The following is a 19,805-nucleotide window of genomic DNA, read 5'->3' on the forward strand; positions in this document are numbered from 1 at the left end:
TAAAAGTTTGCAAGTATATTTTGGGGATTACACAGCAGGGTGGCGACAAAGTTAACAACTTTGATGTGGAATGCCCTGTAATAGCTCTTGGGCGGTGTGCCTTTTATCGCCTAGGCTCAGCAGTTTCAGCACCGCCTGCTGTCGCTTAGCGACGGCACTGCTGCTGTGCCTAGAGCTACCGACTGATGGCGCCATGCCCACGGATGGTAATTCGGAGGAGGAGGAGGTGGAGGAGGGGTGGGAGGAGGTATAGTAGGCCTTTGAGACCTGGACCGAGGTAGGCCCCGCAATTCTCTGCGTCGGCAGTATATGACCAGCCCCAGGGTCAGACTCGGTCCCAGCCTGCACCAAGTTAAGTGTAGTAGCGTTCTTATAAGTTTGGGATATGGCGGGTGAGGGGAATGTAAACAGATGCGCAAGAAGCGCATGATGCGCATGGAGCTGGCGTTCCGCTGCCAGGCGAGCTTTCGCCAATCCAAGCCCCTGTCTCTAGGCTACTCCCCAAACAGCACTTCTAAGAACCTTTTGTATAAGATCAAGTGTAGTAGCGTTCTTATAAGTTTAGGATATGCCGGGTGAGGGGAATGTAAACAGATGCGCAAGAAGCGCTGAAATAATATCCCTAAATGGTAAAAGTTTGCCAGTATATTTTGTGGATAACACAGCAGGGTGGCGACAAAGTTAACAACTTTGATGTGGAATCCATGAAAACAACCCAAATTTCTGCCTGACACACCTCGTTTGATAAAGGGACGATGTATGGAGGCAGCTATATGGACGACTTTTGGAGGTAGCAATGGAGACAACGTGTGGAGGCTGCTATGGAGACAATTTAATTTGGATAGTGCCTGTATGTGGCAGTCCCAAACATTTTTCAAACCAGAGGAGCAGGTAGGTGGCCCTCCAGTAAAATGGGATAGATTGAGTGCCTGTATGTGGCAGTCCCAAAAATGTTTCAAACCAGAGGAGCAGGTAGGTGGCCCTCCAGTAAAATGGAATAGATTGAGTGCCTGTATGTGGCAGTCCCAAAAATTGTTCAAACCAGAGGAGCAGGTAGGTGGCCCTGCAGTAAAATGGAATAGATTGAGTGCCTGTATGTGGCAGTCCCAAAAATTGTTCAAACCAGAGGAGCAGGTAGGTGGCCCTGCAGTAAAATGGAATAGATTGAGTGCCTGTATGTGGCAGTCCCAAAAATGTTTCAAACCAGAGGAGCAGGTAGGTGGCCCTCCAGTAAAATGGAATAGATTGAGTGCCTGTATGTGGCAGTCCCAAAAATTGTTCAAACCAGAGGAGCAGGTAGGTGGCCCTGCAGTAAAATGGAATAGATTGAGTGCCTGTATGTGGCAGTCCCAAAAATTGTTCAAACCAGAGGAGCAGGTAGGTGGCCCTCCAGTAAAATGGAATAGATTGAGTGCCTGTATGTGGCAGTCCCAAAAATTTTTTAAAACAGAGGACCGGGTAGGTGGCCCTCCAGAAAAATGGAATAGATTGAGTGCCTGTATGTGGCACTCACAAAAATTGTTTCAAACAGAGGACCGGGTAGGTGGCCCTCCAGAAAAATTAAATGCATGAAGTACTATAGCAAGAGCCAGTGGGCCCTGTCAAAAAATAGCCATTTTCCTCTGCTTTACTGTACAAAGAGGAGGAGAAGGAGGAAAATGAGGAGGAGGAGGAGGAGTGGATCAATTATTCAGGTTGAGCTTCCTTCACCTGGTGGAGATTGGAAATTCTGAGAAATCCAGCCTTTATTCATTTTAATAAGCGTCAGCCTGTCAGCGCTGTCAGTCGACAGGCGTGTACGCTTATCGGTGATGATGCCACCAGCTGCACTGAAAACCCGCTCGGACAAGACGCTAGCGGCAGGGCAGGCAAGAACCTCCAAGGCGTACAGCGCCAGTTCGTGCCACATGTCCAGCTTTGAAACCCAGTAGTTGTAGGGAGCTGTGTGATCATTTAGGACGATGGTATGGTCAGCTACGTACTCCCTCACCATCTTTCTGTAAAGATCAGCCCTACTCTGCCGAGACTGGGGACAGGTGACAGTGTCTTGCTGGGGTGACATAAAGCTGGCAAAAGCCTTGTAAAGCGTACCCTTGCCAGTGCTGGACAAGCTGCCTGCTCGCCTACTCTCCCTCGCTACTTGTCCCGCAGAACTACGCACTCTGCCGCTAGCGCTGTCAGAAGGGAAATACTGTTTCAGCTTGTGCACCAGGGCCTGCTGGTATTCATGCATTCTCACACTCCTTTCCTCTCCAGGGATGAGAGTGGGAAGATTTTGCTTGTACCGTGGGTCCAGGAGAGTGAACACCCAGTAATCGGTGCTGGAATAAATTCTTTGAACGCGAGGGTCACGGGATAGGCAGCCTAGCATGAAATCTGCCATATGCGCCAGAGTACCAACGCGTAAGAATTCACTCCCCTCACTGGCCTGACTGTCCATTTCCTCCTCCTCCAACTCCTCCAACTCCTCTTCTTCTGCCCATACACGCTGAACAGTGAAGGACTCAACAATGGTCCCCTCTTGTGTCTCGCCAACATTCTCCTCCTCTTCCTCCTCATCCTCCTCCACCTCCACCTCCTCCGATATGCGCTGAGAAACAGACCTCAGGGTGCTTTGGCTATCAACAAGGGAATATTCTTCCCCCGTCTCTTGTGACGAGCGCAAAGCTTCCGACTTCATGCTGACCAGAGAGTTTTTCAACAGGCCAAGCAGCGGGATGGTGAGGCTGATGATGGCGGCATCGCCACTGACCATCTGTGTTGACTCCTCAAAGTTACTCAGCACCTGACAGATATCAGACATCCACGTCCACTCCTCATTGTAGACTTGAGGAAGCTGACTGACCTGACTACCAGTTCTGGTGGAAGTTGACATCTGGCAGTCTACAATCGCTCTGCGCTGCTGGTAAACTCTGGATAACATGGTCAGTGTTGAATTCCACCTCGTGGGCACGTCGCACAACAGTCGGTGAGCGGGCAGTTGGAGGCGGCGCTGCGCTGCCCTGAGAGTGGCAGCATCTGGGCTGGACTTCCTGAAATGCGCACAGATGCGGCGCACCTTCGTGAGCAAATCAGACAGATTGGGGTATGTCTTGAGGAAACGCTGCACTATCAGATTTAACACATGGGCCAGGCATGGCACATGTGTCAGTCTGCCGAGTTGCAGAGCCGCCACCAGGTTACGGCCGTTGTCACACACAACCATTCCCGGCTTGAGGTTCAGTGGTGCCAGCCACAGATCAGTCTGCGCCGTGATGCCCTGTAATAGCTCTTGGGCGGTGTGCCTTTTGTCGCCTAGGCTCAGCAGTTTGAGCACCGCCTGCTGTCGCTTAGCGACGGCACTGCTGCTGTGCCTAGAGCTACCGACTGATGGCGCCGTGCCCACGGATGGTAGTTCGGAGGAGGAGGTGGAGGAGGGGTGGGAGGAGGAGGAGGCATAGTAGGCCTGAAACACCTGGACCGAGGTAGGCCCCGCAATCCTCGGCGTCGGCAGTATATGAGCAGCCCCAGGGTCAGACTCGGTCCCAGCCTCCACCAAGTTAACCCAATGTGCCGTCAGCGATATATAGTGGCCCTGCCCGGCAGCACTCGTCCACGTGTCCGTGGTCAGGTGGACCTTGTCAGAAACGGCGTTGGTCAGGGCACGGATGATGTTGTCTGACACGTGCTGGTGCAGGGCTGGGACGGCACATCGGGAAAAGTAGTGGCGGCTGGGGACCGAATACCGAGGGGCGGCCGCCGCCATGAGGTTGCGAAAGGCCTCGGTCTCTACTAGCCTATAGGGCAGCATCTCCAGGCTAAGCAATCTGGAGATGTGCACATTAAGGGCTTGGGCGTGCGGGTGGGTTGCACTATATTTGCGTTTCCGCTCCAGCGTCTGGGGTATGGAGAGCTGAACGCTGGTGGATGCTGTGGAGGATCGTGGAGGCGACGATGGGGTTTTTGTGCCAGGGTCCTGGGCAGGGGGCTGACTAGCAGCTGACACAGGGGAAGGAGCAGTGGTGTGCACGGCCGGAGGTGAACGGGCTTGTTGCCACTGAGTGGGGTGCTTAGCATTCATATGCCTGCGCATACTGGTGGTAGTTAAGCTAGTAGTGGTGGAACCCCTGCTGAGCCTGGTTTGGCAAATGTTGCACACCACAGTCCGTCGGTCATCCGGTGTTTCCTTAAAGAACCTCCACACTTCTGAAGATCTAGCCCTCGCCGCAAGAGCCCTCACCACGGGAGCTTCACTAGTTGACAGTGGCGCTGATGCACCAGCTCTGGCCCTGCCTCTCCGTCTGGCCCCACCACTGCCTCTTCCAACCTGTTCAGGTCGAGGACTCTCCTCCGTCTCAGAAGCACTGTGTTCACCCGGCCTCTCAACCCAGCTTGGGTCTGTCACCTCATCATCCTCCGATCCCTCAGTCTGCTCCCCCCTCGGACTTCCTGCCCTGACAACAACTTCCCCACTGTCTGACAACCGTGTCTCCTCATCGTCGGACACCTCTTTACACACTTCCACTACGTCAAGAAGGTCATCATCACCCACAGACTGTGACTGGTGGAAAACCTGGGCATCGGAAAATTGCTCAGCAGCAACCGGACAAGTGGTTTGTGACTGTGGGAAGGGTCCAGAAAACAGTTCCTCAGAGTATGCCGGTTCAAATGCCAAATTTTCCTGGGAGGGGGCAGACTGGGGGGGAGGAGGCTGAGGTGCAGGAGCTGGAGGAGTGGGGATTTCGGTGACATGGGTGGACTGCGTGGAAGACTGACTGGTGGTGGACAAATTGCTCGAAGCATTGTCAGCAATCCACGACATCACCTGTTCGCACTGTTCTGGCCTCAACAGTGCTCTACCACGAGTCCCAGTAACTTCAGACATGAACCTAGGGAGTGTAGCTCTGCGGCGTTCCCCTGCTCCCTCATCAGCAGGTGGTGTCTCACCCCGCCCAGGACCACGGCCTCTGACCCCTGCAGTAGTTGGACGCCCACGTCCCCGCCCTCGTCCTCTACCCCTAGCCCTCGGGTTAAACATTTTTAAAATGAGAGTTATAACTTTTTTTTTTTTTTTACTTCTTTTTGTTTTTTTTGGTGTTTTTTTGTGTTTTTTGTTTTTTTTTGTGTTTTTTGTTTTTTTTTGAGTTTTTAAAACCAAACAATCCTATCCTATTGCTATGGCTATTTTCTAGCCAAGTATCAAAGGAAGCACACTACTATGCCAGATGAGATGACACTGAGTTATTGCCTAATAGAAATCCAACCCCTACTGAATTTTGCCACTTCGGCCTTTGCTATGGATATGTGCGCCACTAAGCGCAGAACACAGCGGTCGCAAGTCTCACTACAAATTGCTCAGAATTGGCAAGTACATGCACTGCAGAAACTACAGCCACCAGCAGATCAACCAGAAATCAAATATATAGAACGCTACTGTAGGCTTCAAGAAGCTGTTTGTATTCTCCTATGGCTATTTTCTAGCCAAGTATCAAAGGAAGCACACTACTATGCCAGATGAGATGACACTGAGTTATTGCCTAATAGAAATCCAACCCCTACTGAATTTTCCCACTTCGGCCTTTGCTATGGATATGTGCGCCACTAAGCGCAGAACACAGCGGTCGCAAGTCTCACTACAAATTGCTCAGAATTGGCAAGTACATGCACTGCAGAAACTACAGCCACCAGCAGATCAACCAGAAATCAAATATATAGAACGCTACTGTAGGCTTCAAGAAGCTGTTTGTATTCTCCTATGGCTATTTTCTAGCCAAGTATCAAAGGAAGCACACTACTATGCCAGATGAGATGACACTGAGTTATTGCCTAATAGAAATCCAACCCCTACTGAATTTTCCCACTTCGGCCTTTGCTATGGATATGTGCGCCACTAAGCGCAGAACACAGCGGTCGCAAGTCTCACTACAAATTGCTCAGAATTGGCAAGTACATGCACTGCAGAAACTACAGCCACCAGCAGATCAACCAGAAATCAAATATATAGAACGCTACTGTAGGCTTCAAGAAGCTGTTTGTATTCTCCTATGGCTATTTTCTAGCCAAGTATCAAAGGAAGCACACTACTATGCCAGATGAGATGACACTGAGTTATTGCCTAATAGAAATCCAACCCCTACTGAATTTTCCCACTTCGGCCTTTGCTATGGATATGTGCGCCACTAAGCGCAGAACACAGCGGTCGCAAGTCTCACTACAAATTGCTCAGAATTGGCAAGTACATGCACTGCAGAAACTACAGCCACCAGCAGATCAACCAGAAATCAAATATATAGAACGCTACTGTAGGCTTCAAGAAGCTGTTTGTATTCTCCTATGGCTATTTTCTAGCCAAGTATCAAAGGAAGCACACTACTATGCCAGATGAGATGACACTGAGTTATTGCCTAATAGAAATCCAACCCCTACTGAATTTTGCCACTTCGGCCTTTGCTATGGATATGTGCGCCACTAAGCGCAGAACACAGCGGTCGCAAGTCTCACTACAAATTGCTCAGAATTGGCAAGTACATGCACTGCAGAAACTACAGCCACCAGCAGATCAACCAGAAATCAAATATATAGAACGCTACTGTAGGCTTCAAGAAGCTGTTTGTATTCTCCTATGGCTATTTTCTAGCCAAGTATCAAAGGAAGCACACTACTATGCCAGATGAGATGACACTGAGTTATTGCCTAATAGAAATCCAACCCCTACTGAATTTTCCCACTTCGGCCTGTGCTATGGATATGTGCGCCACTAAGCGCAGAACACAGCGGTCGCAAGTCTCACTACAAATTGCTCAGAATTGGCAAGTACATGCACTGCAGAAACTACAGCCACCAGCAGATCAACCAGAAATCAAATATATAGAACGCTACTGTAGGCTTCAAGAAGCTGTTTGTATTCTCCTATGGCTATTTTCTAGCCAAGTATCAAAGGAAGCACACTACTATGCCAGATGAGATGACACTGAGTTATTGCCTAATAGAAATCCAACCCCTACTGAATTTTCCCACTTCGGCCTTTGCTATGGATATGTGCGCCACTAAGCGCAGAACACAGCGGTCGCAAGTCTCACTACAAATTGCTCAGAATTGGCAAGTACATGCACTGCAGAAACTACAGCCACCAGCAGATCAACCAGAAATCAAATATATAGAACGCTACTGTAGGCTTCAAGAAGCTGTTTGTATTCTCCTATGGCTATTTTCTAGCCAAGTATCAAAGGAAGCACACTACTATGCCAGATGAGATGACACTGAGTTATTGCCTAATAGAAATCCAACCCCTACTGAATTTTCCCACTTCGGCCTTTGCTATGGATATGTGCGCCACTAAGCGCAGAACACAGCGGTCGCAAGTCTCACTACAAATTGCTCAGAATTGGCAAGTACATGCACTGCAGAAACTACAGCCACCAGCAGATCAACCAGAAATCAAATATATAGAACGCTACTGTAGGCTTCAAGAAGCTGTTTGTATTCTCCTATGGCTATTTTCTAGCCAAGTATCAAAGGAAGCACACTACTATGCCAGATGAGATGACACTGAGTTATTGCCTAATAGAAATCCAACCCCTACTGAATTTTCCCACTTCGGCCTTTGCTATGGATATGTGCGCCACTAAGCGCAGAACACAGCGGTCGCAAGTCTCACTACAAATTGCTCAGAATTGGCAAGTACATGCACTGCAGAAACTACAGCCACCAGCAGATCAACCAGAAATCAAATATATAGAACGCTACTGTAGGCTTCAAGAAGCTGTTTGTATTCTCCTATGGCTATTTTCTAGCCAAGTATCAAAGGAAGCACACTACTATGCCAGATGAGATGACACTGAGTTATTGCCTAATAGAAATCCAACCCCTACTGAATTTTCCCACTTCGGCCTTTGCTATGGATATGTGCGCCACTAAGCGCAGAACACAGCGGTCGCAAGTCTCACTACAAATTGCTCAGAATTGGCAAGTACATGCACTGCAGAAACTACAGCCACCAGCAGATCAACCAGAAATCAAATATATAGAACGCTACTGTAGGCTTCAAGAAGCTGTTTGTATTCTCCTATGGCTATTTTCTAGCCAAGTATCAAAGGAAGCACACTACTATGCCAGATGAGATGACACTGAGTTATTGCCTAATAGAAATCCAACCCCTACTGAATTTTGCCACTTCGGCCTTTGCTATGGATATGTGCGCCACTAAGCGCAGAACACAGCGGTCGCAAGTCTCACTACAAATTGCTCAGAATTGGCAAGTACATGCACTGCAGAAACTACAGCCACCAGCAGATCAACCAGAAATCAAATATATAGAACGCTACTGTAGGCTTCAAGAAGCTGTTTGTATTCTCCTATGGCTATTTTCTAGCCAAGTATCAAAGGAAGCACACTACTATGCCAGATGAGATGACACTGAGTTATTGCCTAATAGAAATCCAACCCCTACTGAATTTTGCCACTTCGGCCTTTGCTATGGATATGTGCGCCACTAAGCGCAGAACACAGCGGTCGCAAGTCTCACTACAAATTGCTCAGAATTGGCAAGTACATGCACTGCAGAAACTACAGCCACCAGCAGATCAACCAGAAATCAAATATATAGAACGCTACTGTAGGCTTCAAGAAGCTGTTTGTATTCTCCTATGGCTATTTTCTAGCCAAGTATCAAAGGAAGCACACTACTATGCCAGATGAGATGACACTGAGTTATTGCCTAATAGAAATCCAACCCCTACTGAATTTTCCCACTTCGGTCTTTGCTATGGATATGTGTGCCACTAAGAGCTAAACACAACGGTAGCAAGTCCCCCTGCTAATTCCTCACAAAATGGTAAAAGATGCAAATTAAAATAAAAAAAGTAGAACGTTATTGTAGCCCTAAGAAGGGCTGTTGGGTTCTTTGAGAATCACTCCTGCCTAACAGTAAGCTAATAGAACACCCTAACGCTTTCCCTGACCAGCAGCAGCTCTCTCCCTAGCGGCATCCAGAGACAGAATGATCCGAGCAGCGCGGCCAGCGGCTAGTCTATCCCAGGGTCACCTGATCTGGCCAGCCAACCACTGCTATCGACGTGTAAGGGTACCACGTCATGCTGGGTGGAGTGCAGAGTCTCCTGGCTTGTGATTGGCTCTGTTTCTGGCCGCCAAAAAGCAAAACGGCGGGAGCTGCCATTTTCTCGAGCGGGCGAAGTATTCGTCCGAGTAACGAGCAGTTTCGAGTACCCTAATGCTCGACCGAGCATCAAGCTCGGACGAGCATGTTCGCTCATCTCTAATTGTTAACTCTTTAAATATTTCACAGGGGTTAAAATAAAATGGAGGTTCAGTTTTGAAATTGTAATTTTTTTGCTAAATGAATGTATTTTTCAGAAAATGCACATATTCACAATAGATAAAATACCAAAATGCTGCACAAAGTTTGATACACTTTTTCTCCCAACTATGCCAATACTATATATGTGTAAATGCTGTTTTGTCACATTCCATGGCCTTGAAGGGAAGCTGCACATTTCAGAGCTGATTTGTACTGTCACTTTTTTAAGGCAATCTTTACATTAGTTGGGCAAATTTGCCATATGAAGGCTTATTTTTTATGGGATGAGATGTACTTTATTTACAAATACTTCAAACTCTTTAGTGTGTTATTTTTTTCATGACAAGTTGTTCTTCGGTGGTACCATTTTACCACTTGTATCTTTTTCTGGTCCCTTTTTAGAACATTTTTTGTGAAGGGTTTTGATGAAGAATTTATATTTTTGCTATTTTTACAGTTTTTTTTTACGGCATTCCCTAAGCAGGTCCAATAATGTTTCTGAGTTATTGTTCAGTTAGTCTTACAGATGCAGTGATATAAGAAATGTGGGTTTTTTGGTACATTATTAGATGGGTTTAAGGGACTTTTACTTTATTTAATTATATTTTTAAAAACGTTATTGTTTTAAAACTTTTTTTGACAGGTTGGTGTGATTCTCTGATTGCTTGTTCAAGCTCATATGAAGCTAACAAATGTATGGCACTGTACTATCTAATCCACTGAGAATGCTGCGTATACTTCCATAGAAGAACGCACAGACCCAGGACATTCCCCAAACCCAGGGGCTGCTATCAATGGAACGGTGGACCCCCCATTAGAAGCCCCTTATATGCCGCAGTTAAAGGAATCTCCAGTTGTAAACTGACAAGCATTCTATGTGGTGCTGCCTCCGCTTGTGAGTTGGCACCATAATGTGCACCATAATAGTATGGCCCTGGTCGGGATAAAGGAGTTGTCGACTTTCGGCAAACAATTAATTTTGCTTGTATCATGTAAAGTTATACAATTTGCCAACATCAATTCCTCATGGTTTTCTAGATCTCTGCTTGCTGTCCTTCTATATAAAGCTGTTTACTTCCTGTGGAAAGAAATCTGTCAATTGTCATGTGATGTAACACAGGTGCACAAGTCATTAGCATCACACGGCTCTGATTACTCTCTGTGATATGACGAGCTATGCACCTGTGTGACATCACATGACCATAAAAAACATTTCTATGCACTGGAAGTAATAATGAAGCTTCCTTTAGGGTAACAATCAAAGATCTCAAAATCCATTAGGGATTGATACATAATGTTTATTGGAAAATTGTATAACTTTTCATTTCACAAACAATTTAAATTATTTTCATAAAGCGGACAACCCCTTTATGTTGTGTCAGCTTTTTCTGTGTTTTCTATAGCAAGAACAATTTATTGTATACATGTGAAAACGGAAAAGAGTTGTATCCTATGAGAAAAAATACTGTATACTGCTTTCAAAAGGGGTTATAAATGATCAAAATACATGTCTTCTTTTTCCCAAAATAGCACCACGCCTGCAGTGTACAGCATTGTGCAAAGTTTCATCCCTTTTGTTGAACTACAATACTCAGCACAACCCAGGTATATGTGCGGCAATGTTTTTGGAAGTAAGCAGCTTTTTTCTTTTATGAAATAGATTCCATTCATATGCTGACATGTCTTTATATTTCCCATCTATAAACCATAAGCTGAAGAAAACATATTTCCCAGTTACATACAGTTATACACGTAACATTTTTTTTTCATGGAAAAAATGAAAAATGATATGGGTAATGAAACAACTGTAATTATTAGCATCCATCATTAAGAGGATCTGGCCCTTATTGTATACTCCTCTCCTAGGAATTAAGGTTGGAGAAGTAGAAAAGAATTAACCCTTCTGCCTATCAGAAGTTTAATGGAGCAACACATTTCAGCTACATTATTACAGATTAAATAACCTCATATTAAAACAAAGAATGCATGAGCTACTGTAAACAAGTAACTAGAATGTATAACACGTGAATGTATCATTCATTCTAGTCATCCTAAACAGCGTTGGAATACAAACTGGGTCTTTGGAAATGAAATGGTAAAACATGCATGAGGCCATAAATAATGAGTGGCTGTAATCTGCAGCAGGTCCAACAAATCATGCTAAGTGGGGCCATGACCTTAACACTGAGTTGTCAGGAGAGAAGTCCTACTGCTCGAAAAATGTACACTTTTGCAAGCAAGAACAAACATCACTAGCACATCCATGGGGAAAACGCTGTAACCGATTATAATCAATCTTCCCACAAAGATATCTCTAGTAGTAGGACATGCTAAGCATCCACTACACATATCATCTAGGGCAGGGCTGTCAAACCCAAATGTCAAAGGGAGCACTATACTTGGAGCCACATGTGCTATGGGGCAGAATGACCTATCTGTGTTCACTGGTATGGCACAGGCCGGCATGACATTATCACATGGGTATCTGGCAGAAAATATACCATCTATGAGGAGTCTGAGTGTATGAATTATCCAGTGTCAGACTGGCCCACCAGAGAAACCTTGGAGTCACGCGGGTTGTGTTCAGGCCACGGACATCAGATGCAGTGAAGTGAGCCAGAGATAAGTGTTACCTTCTAATTTTTGTCTACTTAGGGGGCCCTGTACTATATTGGCTACTAGGGAAGCTCTGTTACTATATTGGCTACTATGGGGGCACTGTTACTCTTTTTGCTAATAAGGGGGCACAGCTACTATTGTGGCTACTATGGGGGCCCTGTACTGTATTGGCTACTATCTTGGAACTGTTACTATATTGGCATTTAGGGGGCTCTGTACTATATTGGTTACAAGGAGCCCTGTACTATATTGGTTACTAGGGGACTCAATACTAGACTGAATACTATGGGGCCCTGTATTACATTATCTACTATGAGGTTACTGTTATTATATTGGCTACTGTGGGGGCACTGTTACTATGGCATAATTATCCCCTTATAAAGGAGAGCAGGAAAACTTTTAGTTTGTGATAAGAAGTTGGAGGAGATGATGATGAAGTGAGGAACCTAAAATTTTTGTGTTGCCTAATCTGCAGAGATGAGTGCTCTCCTTTCCTCAGCTTCATGCTGCAGTCACCACCTCCTCGGACCACCCCCTCATGAAAATGACGGACTGCTGTAGGCTTGGTCCGGCAGCGGGACAGCAGGAGTCTGACCCTGATTTAATCTGTGGGTGTTACTGGCTATATATACTATCTATAAGGCGGTACTGGATGTATATATTATCTACCTACTAAGTACCTAGTAAATAACTGCTCTTAGCTAAAACAAAATAGAATATGTCAACAAAAAATATTTTATATGTATCTATCTTTCTCTTACTGTCTCTCTTGCTCTCTCTCTCTCTGACCGTCTCTGTGTGTCTCTTTCTCTGACTGACTGTTTCTGACTGTCTCTGAACATCTCACTCTGTCTCTGTCTATCTCTGACTGTTTCTGACCGTCTCGGTCTCTGACCGTTGCTGCCTTCGACAGTCTTGGTTTACCTCTGACTGTCTCTGTCAGTCTCCGTCTGTCTCTGACTGTTTCCGTCTGTCTCTGACTGTCTCTGTCTCCAGTTTTCTCTGTCTTTGTCTGTCTATGACTGTAAAGGTCTCTGTATTTGCCTCTGACTGTCTCTTTCTCTGACTGTCACTTTGTCTATGTGGAGATTTATCAGAAGTGTCTGAGAACAGAACTGTACTAGTTGCCCATGGTAACCAATCAGAGCTCAAATTTCATATTCCCAATGCAGTTTATAAAATTACAGCTGATCTCTGATTGGGTAACTGGAAGTTTTACCCCCCCATTTCTGCATCCCGTCTATTTGTATCCCTATCCGTATTACCTCACACATAAGCTGTCTCATACTAGCAACCAATCAAAGCTCAGAGCTTACACACAGCAGCCAGCAGAAAATGGCTCCTGTATGTGGGGATTAATAAGTGTATTTTGAAAAGTGTGGGGTGAACATTTCGGCCTAAACCCCATAGATATATACTATCTATGGGGAGGGTAGTGGCAGTATATACCATCTATGGTGGTATCTGGCAGTATATATATATATTATACAACAGGAGGGGACTGGAAGTATATATATCTATGGGGATCCTGGCAGTATATACTATCTATAGTGGGTATTGGCTGTATATACTATCTATGGGTGGTGTTTTCGCAGTAAATACTATGGGGGTTATGTGACATTTTATATACTATCTATAGGGGTTAGACAGATTATATCTATGGGGAGCATATTGGCAGTATATACTATCTATGGAAGGTTTGTGGCATACTATCTATGGGGGGTCTGGCTTTATATACTATCTATGGAGCTAATTTGGCAGTATATATACTATCTATTTGGTCCTGTCTGTGTATACCATACATGGGGATGTCCAGCTGTATATATACTATATATAGGGGGTTACTGACTGCATATACTATGTATGGGTGGTGGTCTGTCACTATATACTATCTATGAGGGGCACTAGCTGTATAAACCATCTATAGGGGGGTGGTCTGGCAGTATATACTATCTATGGGGGTTGGTCTGGCAGTATATACTATCTATGGGTAGTGATCTGGCAATATATACTATCTATAGGTGGTGATCTGGCAGTATATACTACCTATGAGGGTACTGGCTGTCTATAGTATACATGGGTGGTGGTCTTGCAGTATATGTTATCCATGAGGGGCACTGGCTGTATATAATATCTATCTAATGAAGGGTTAGTAGTGTGATCTTACTCTAAACTAAGGGAGTTCAACTAAGCACATATTAAACTATAAAATAAATAACGATTGAGAAAAAGATACACTGGACAAGTGTTCACTTAGTGGTATAAAGAGTGATAATATCTGAAACACAAATAACACCTGCCAACAGTTTGCCCTGTACATTGCACAATCTGTTCTTATTGTAGACTATATGACATTTAGACTTGACTGCTTTTCTGTAAACTCATATATTGGAACAATTGTGAACTTACAGCAGGCAACCATAGATTTCCCATCAGCTCATAAACCCATGCTGAGCACTATGCTCATAATTTATATGTCAGTTGTAAGTTTCTCACTATTGTTGTACAATGAGGAGAATATGACAGATATCCCGGAATAAATTGTAAACTTGTTACGTTATGGATAAAATCCCAGGGACAATGTTTGAAAAAGGCATATGAATTACTTCATGTAAATTAAATAATGTTCTTTTCTGAAAAAGAGAAAAAGTAACTTGTATATTCTATCTTGATAATTAAAGGGAGTGTGTCAACTTGGCCTGCCGAATCACTAACACTTTCTGGGTATTTGCCTTTGAAACAAGTGAAAATATGTGTCTGCCTGTACCTGAGCTTAAATTTGTTAAAGGGAAACTGTTAACATAAATTAACCCAATGTACCTTGTCAAGCAAAATAACTCCTTCAAAGTCATGTTTCTTTTAAGGCATAGTGTGGCTTCATCCAGAAAATCAATTTTGAAGTAATATGTAAATGAGTTACATAAAGTCACGGAGGCAGAGAGTTGAGTAATGAAGTCAAGCTCTCCCTGGAACAGAGCACCATGTGCCTTCAGGAGTTCAAGCTAGTGACATCAATAACAGTGGGTGTTGCAAGACAAGAGAGCTCGAATTTGCCTCCATGACCTTATGCAACAATCGACAAAGTTGATTTTCTATATGACGCCACCACAATAAGCCATAAAAGGAACGTGGATTGAAGGTCTTAATCTACCTGATAAGTTACTGGTTGTGGCTTGTAACAGTTATTTCTGTTGACAGCATCCTTTTAAAGGTTTAAATTTCTTGTAAACCTTATTGAATAAAGTATCACAACTCAACTACTGGTATGCCACATAAAGACACATTGAAGAAACCTATCTAGGGTATAGAGCACTCATGTTCTTCCGGAGAGCGAGCTAGTGACATCAATCATAGTGTGTGTTGTGAGAAATGAGACCTTAAATTTCTACCTCAATGACTTAATGCACCTTTTTTTTTAATATTTACAAGCTGATTTTCTTGATGATGCCACTAAACTGAGCGATAAAAGGAACATGGATTGAAGGTGTTAATCTACCTGATAAGTTACTGGCTATGGCTTATAAGAGTTATCTATGTTGACAGTATCGATTTAAAGATTTTAATTTTTCATGAACCTTATTGAATCAAGCATAACAACTTAACTAATGGTTTTCCACATAAAGCTACATTGAAGACACCCAGCTAGTTACACATTATACACAGAAAAATAAAACAAGATTTTGGAAACTAAAGATCAGGCTAGTTGTTCAGAAATGACGGCGCAATGAGAGAAGGGAAGGAATGGGAGTCCAGTATTCCTTATAGTCACAAATTGTCTAAGAAGCTTTTCCCTCTGCATCAACGTCTTTCAGGTATTCAATGTAGATGTGGGACAGTACCTTAAATCTGGTAAGCGATGTAATAACAAGGTAAGATCATCAGGTTCTCCATGTGTCACTGGCTCTGCGATGTTCACGTGGATCCCATGTTTCCACTATGCCCGCTGCATACCGCAAGTGGAAACATGGGATCCACGTAAACATCGCAGAGCCAGTGACACATGGAGAACCTGATGATCTTACCTTGTTATTACATCGCTAACCAGATTTAAGGTACTGTTCCACATCTACATTGAATACCTGAAAGACATTGATGCAGAGGGAAAAGCTTCTTACACATTATACACACCTCAAGATATCTCCAGAGGGAAGGAAGCATAGATTTCTACCTATTTTACCGTTCATTGCAGCAGACATACTGATAAAATCAATCCAAACAGCGCTAATAAGTGTTTGCTGGACTTTGCCAAGGAAGGGGTATCTTCTGACTCGCTTTCCATCTTGAATTTCTCCCTAACCCATCTCTCTTAACTATAAACAGCAGTTTCAGGGGGCTGTTGACTACACTTGCAGAATTCACAATGCAATTGTGTCTAGTCAAAGGATAAAAAAAACTTTCAGCATTTACATTTCTCATCTATGAACTGCTGCAACTATTAACTGATAAAATGTTTGCATGTATAACATACTCCACGTTATTACACTTGGCCTCACCACAATATATTTTTTTTGTGTTTTGTGCTAAACCATAAGTAGTCTTTATGGACCACCTAAGTAGTTTCATAGTTGCTATTGCTATTCTCATCAACTATCAAAAGGTATAAACTAATGGGTTATTCAGTTTGCATTGTTTTTATCGACAGGAAAACATGTCAAAAATATAGTAGAAATTATATGCATACAGTAGTATATGTTAGTGTTTCTCACCTTGAACATGAAGACTATTTGGTTGAACTGAGGCATTAGCTATTGCAGGATATGTCTTAGAATAAGATGCCCCGGTCTGCTGCACTTGGGGTGGTTGTGGTGTTCTTTTGGACATCATAGTGGAGGGTGCATTAAATCTTCTTGGGCTTATATGATGAGGTGAAAATCTAAAATTAAGCAGAGTGTATATCAGTTTAATGTCAACTAAAAATAAGTCAATATCATATAATTACATCCTTGAACAAAAATACATACATTTACTTTTATTGAAGTTCGATAAATTGTCCAGGGCACTTACCCAGAACTCTTACGGAAGTGCAAGAAGAAAGACACACATGTTGTCTTCTCCAGTCCAGGACCGTCCATCTTACAGTAAAGAGCCTAATCTGAAACTTTGCTAAACAGGCTCTTTACAGTCATTTGGGTGGTCCTGGGCTTGAGAAGACCGTCTGTCACCCCCCATTTTAATATTCGTATTGATTGGTTGGGAAATGGACCAAAAGTCCAGAATTTTTTTTATCTATGCTAGGAAGCAGTAGAGCAATGGCTATTAAAGAGGCCTTTGGAGAAGCTCCAAGAAGGGTGCTTCGGGCAACTTTTTTTGCGACAAAAAAGAAGACATTTATGAAATTGTAAAACATTTTAAACTGCAATATTACTGTTTACGACATGGGGTTCATAATGCAGAAATGGGTTGCATGAAAGGTGTACTTGCATATAGCTGAATTTTAGAAATTCAGCAAATTTACACTTTACAAAGAAGCTAGTTTTTTCAACAGACTGTAAACTAATAAACATTTCCAGGTTACTAAATCTTTCTGCATTATTGAATTTGAGCTTTCAGCTAATCTTATGATGTGCATTGCTTTACAATTTGCGTAAGAAACAGAAACACATGTGTATTAGATTAGAACGTATGCTGTGAAACTTAGTAGAAGAAAGTGATAAGTGGTCAAGTATTTTCTACTCAGTAGACCTAGATATTTTCATCGTAGGCTGGGTTCAATTTTAAATAGGCCCTTTTCTCATCTTCTTCATGTGGAAATCAGTATAACAATGAATAATTAGGGATGCGTAGAGTTGGATTTGACAAAGGTGGTAAAAGGTGCTCTTTAAGGTGGCCATATACATTGTTGTCAAGTGAATCTTAAGATTTCATTGGGGTCAGGTGACTATCCCATGTGAAGTAGTTGTTAAGGCTTCTGGGCACATGTAAAAGAAAAGATTGTAATAGTTTTGTAACTAAAATTGGGCACATATGGCAAGTATTTGCAGGGGATTACTCAATAACAGTTTGCATGGGGCTAACCTGGCACAATCTAGTAGAAGCATAGTGGAAGAGATTGAAAGAAATCATGTTCAGACCCTAGGATCAAAACTTGCAGTGCAAAGTGATCATAACACAAAACATTATGATAAGGGTGGCTTACATTGGTGAACTTTATGAAGTGTGGCCCTAGTCTAAAACAAAACATGACATTTTTTTATCCTTCGATCTCAAAGGTACTACTACCTAGCAATAATTAGATTAGATATACCACTGATACACGATACTCTAATGCAAATTCAAAATGAATATTAATACTATATATATTGTAACCTTGAGGCAAGAGGGTGCTCGTTGCTGCTTTTTAAGTTTGCAGTGACTAAATGGAGAATATTCAGGTTAATATCTGCCCCAAACAACAAGAACTAGGACACAATAGCACTCTGCACACCCAATAAACTTCCATCATTTTTATTACTTCATAGACGCACAACAGACACATTAAAAGGCATATATGCAAGTAAAAAAGATTCTGCCCATGGTCCATGATAAGATCATCTGCCATACAGGAATTCCCCTTCACATGGTAATTTCCCAAGGATCCAATACATACAAGATCAAGTGCATCAAATATATCAATACAGTTGTATGCAACAAAACAAGGGCTACCAATACCTAAATATCATAGAAAAATTGCATGGGAACAAAGTCACCAAATATATAAGGTCCAAGTGATGAGGGGAGACCATACAAACAACACCACGTGGGGTACATATATGGGGTATGGTGTTGTTTGTGGGGTCTGATATATTTGATGCACTTATCCCGTATGTATTGGATCGTTGAGATATTGCTATGTGAAGGGGAACCCCATTATGGCAGATGATTTTATCATAGACCATGGCCACAATGTATTTTAATTACATATATGCATTTTAAGTCTAGATGTAACTTGTGGTATTTTTGATAAAGCTGGTCACTTTAAACTGAGCAGAGTAACACAATGGTTTTCTACTATATTCATACTGTCACTGGCACTTGGGTTGAATAACGAAGGTGAAAGTGTTTAAATATATGAAGAGCGCAGAGTGGAAGCTTCTCCACTGTATAAGAAGATACAGAGGGTTCAAAGTGTGCAAAGAGAAAACATAGTTCTTGTTGTATACTCTTCTTAAATTAATGATCAGGTAAAAATTTTCTTGTTAGAGCATATTTCCTATATTTAACTATTTTAAATTGATGATTTGCAATAATAATTACAAATAAAAATATGATAAAAATAGAACACAATATATAATGGGAAAAGTGTGTGAATGAAATGTATCATACTGGAATAATCTTGTGAAATGTAGTCATACTACATGAGACGTGTGTTTATAATATATATTCGTTTTCAGTCCAAAGTCTTGGGTGGTTTACCACCCGTTAAGTATATTCACATTTGGAACCACACAAATAGAATAATTCAACACACAATTCTGTTTTAGGAGAAAATAATTTAAAAAACTATTCATACCCACATCAGACTATGAGGTGAAGGTGATATAACCTTATGTAGCATTGTATGCTACATATCAAAATCATAATTGAAGCAAGCAGATCAGGAAAAAGTGTATTGACTGGCACACTGTATATCGTGCACCCATTAAAACATGGAAATATATCAATACTCTGAAACATACAGCCCCTTTAGAATTATATTGCATTTTATTCCACTGAAAGGCACTATTTGAATCCATATAAGGCTCTTTGTGTGTTAAGGGAATACCCGTTAGTTGCTGTTGATGGTTTTCATTTTGCTGTTCCAGTTTCAGTTGGACTGCACAATGTATTAAACAAAACCAGAAGGCAGCTGGCAAGCCCATCTCTAAAGTATAAAGCAAGCCAAGTGGAACACTTAATACAAGTTAACTCAGCA

At 42.8% G+C, this 19,805-nt stretch overlaps 1 protein-coding gene across 1 annotated transcript in view; it reads right to left on the reverse strand.

Moving 5' to 3' along the window:
• GLIS3 (GLIS family zinc finger 3) overlaps positions 1–19,805 on the reverse strand; it is a 243,969-nt gene that overhangs the window by 27,975 nt on the left and 196,189 nt on the right. Inside the window, exon 9 of the mRNA XM_072151809.1 lies at positions 16,621–16,787. Coding sequence (XP_072007910.1) covers positions 16,621–16,787 — 167 coding nt within the window. The remainder of the gene's footprint in view (positions 1–16,620; positions 16,788–19,805) is intronic.

Source organism: Engystomops pustulosus, chromosome 1, assembly GCF_040894005.1.
Source record: "Engystomops pustulosus chromosome 1, aEngPut4.maternal, whole genome shotgun sequence".
NCBI lineage: Eukaryota > Metazoa > Chordata > Amphibia > Anura > Leptodactylidae > Engystomops > Engystomops pustulosus.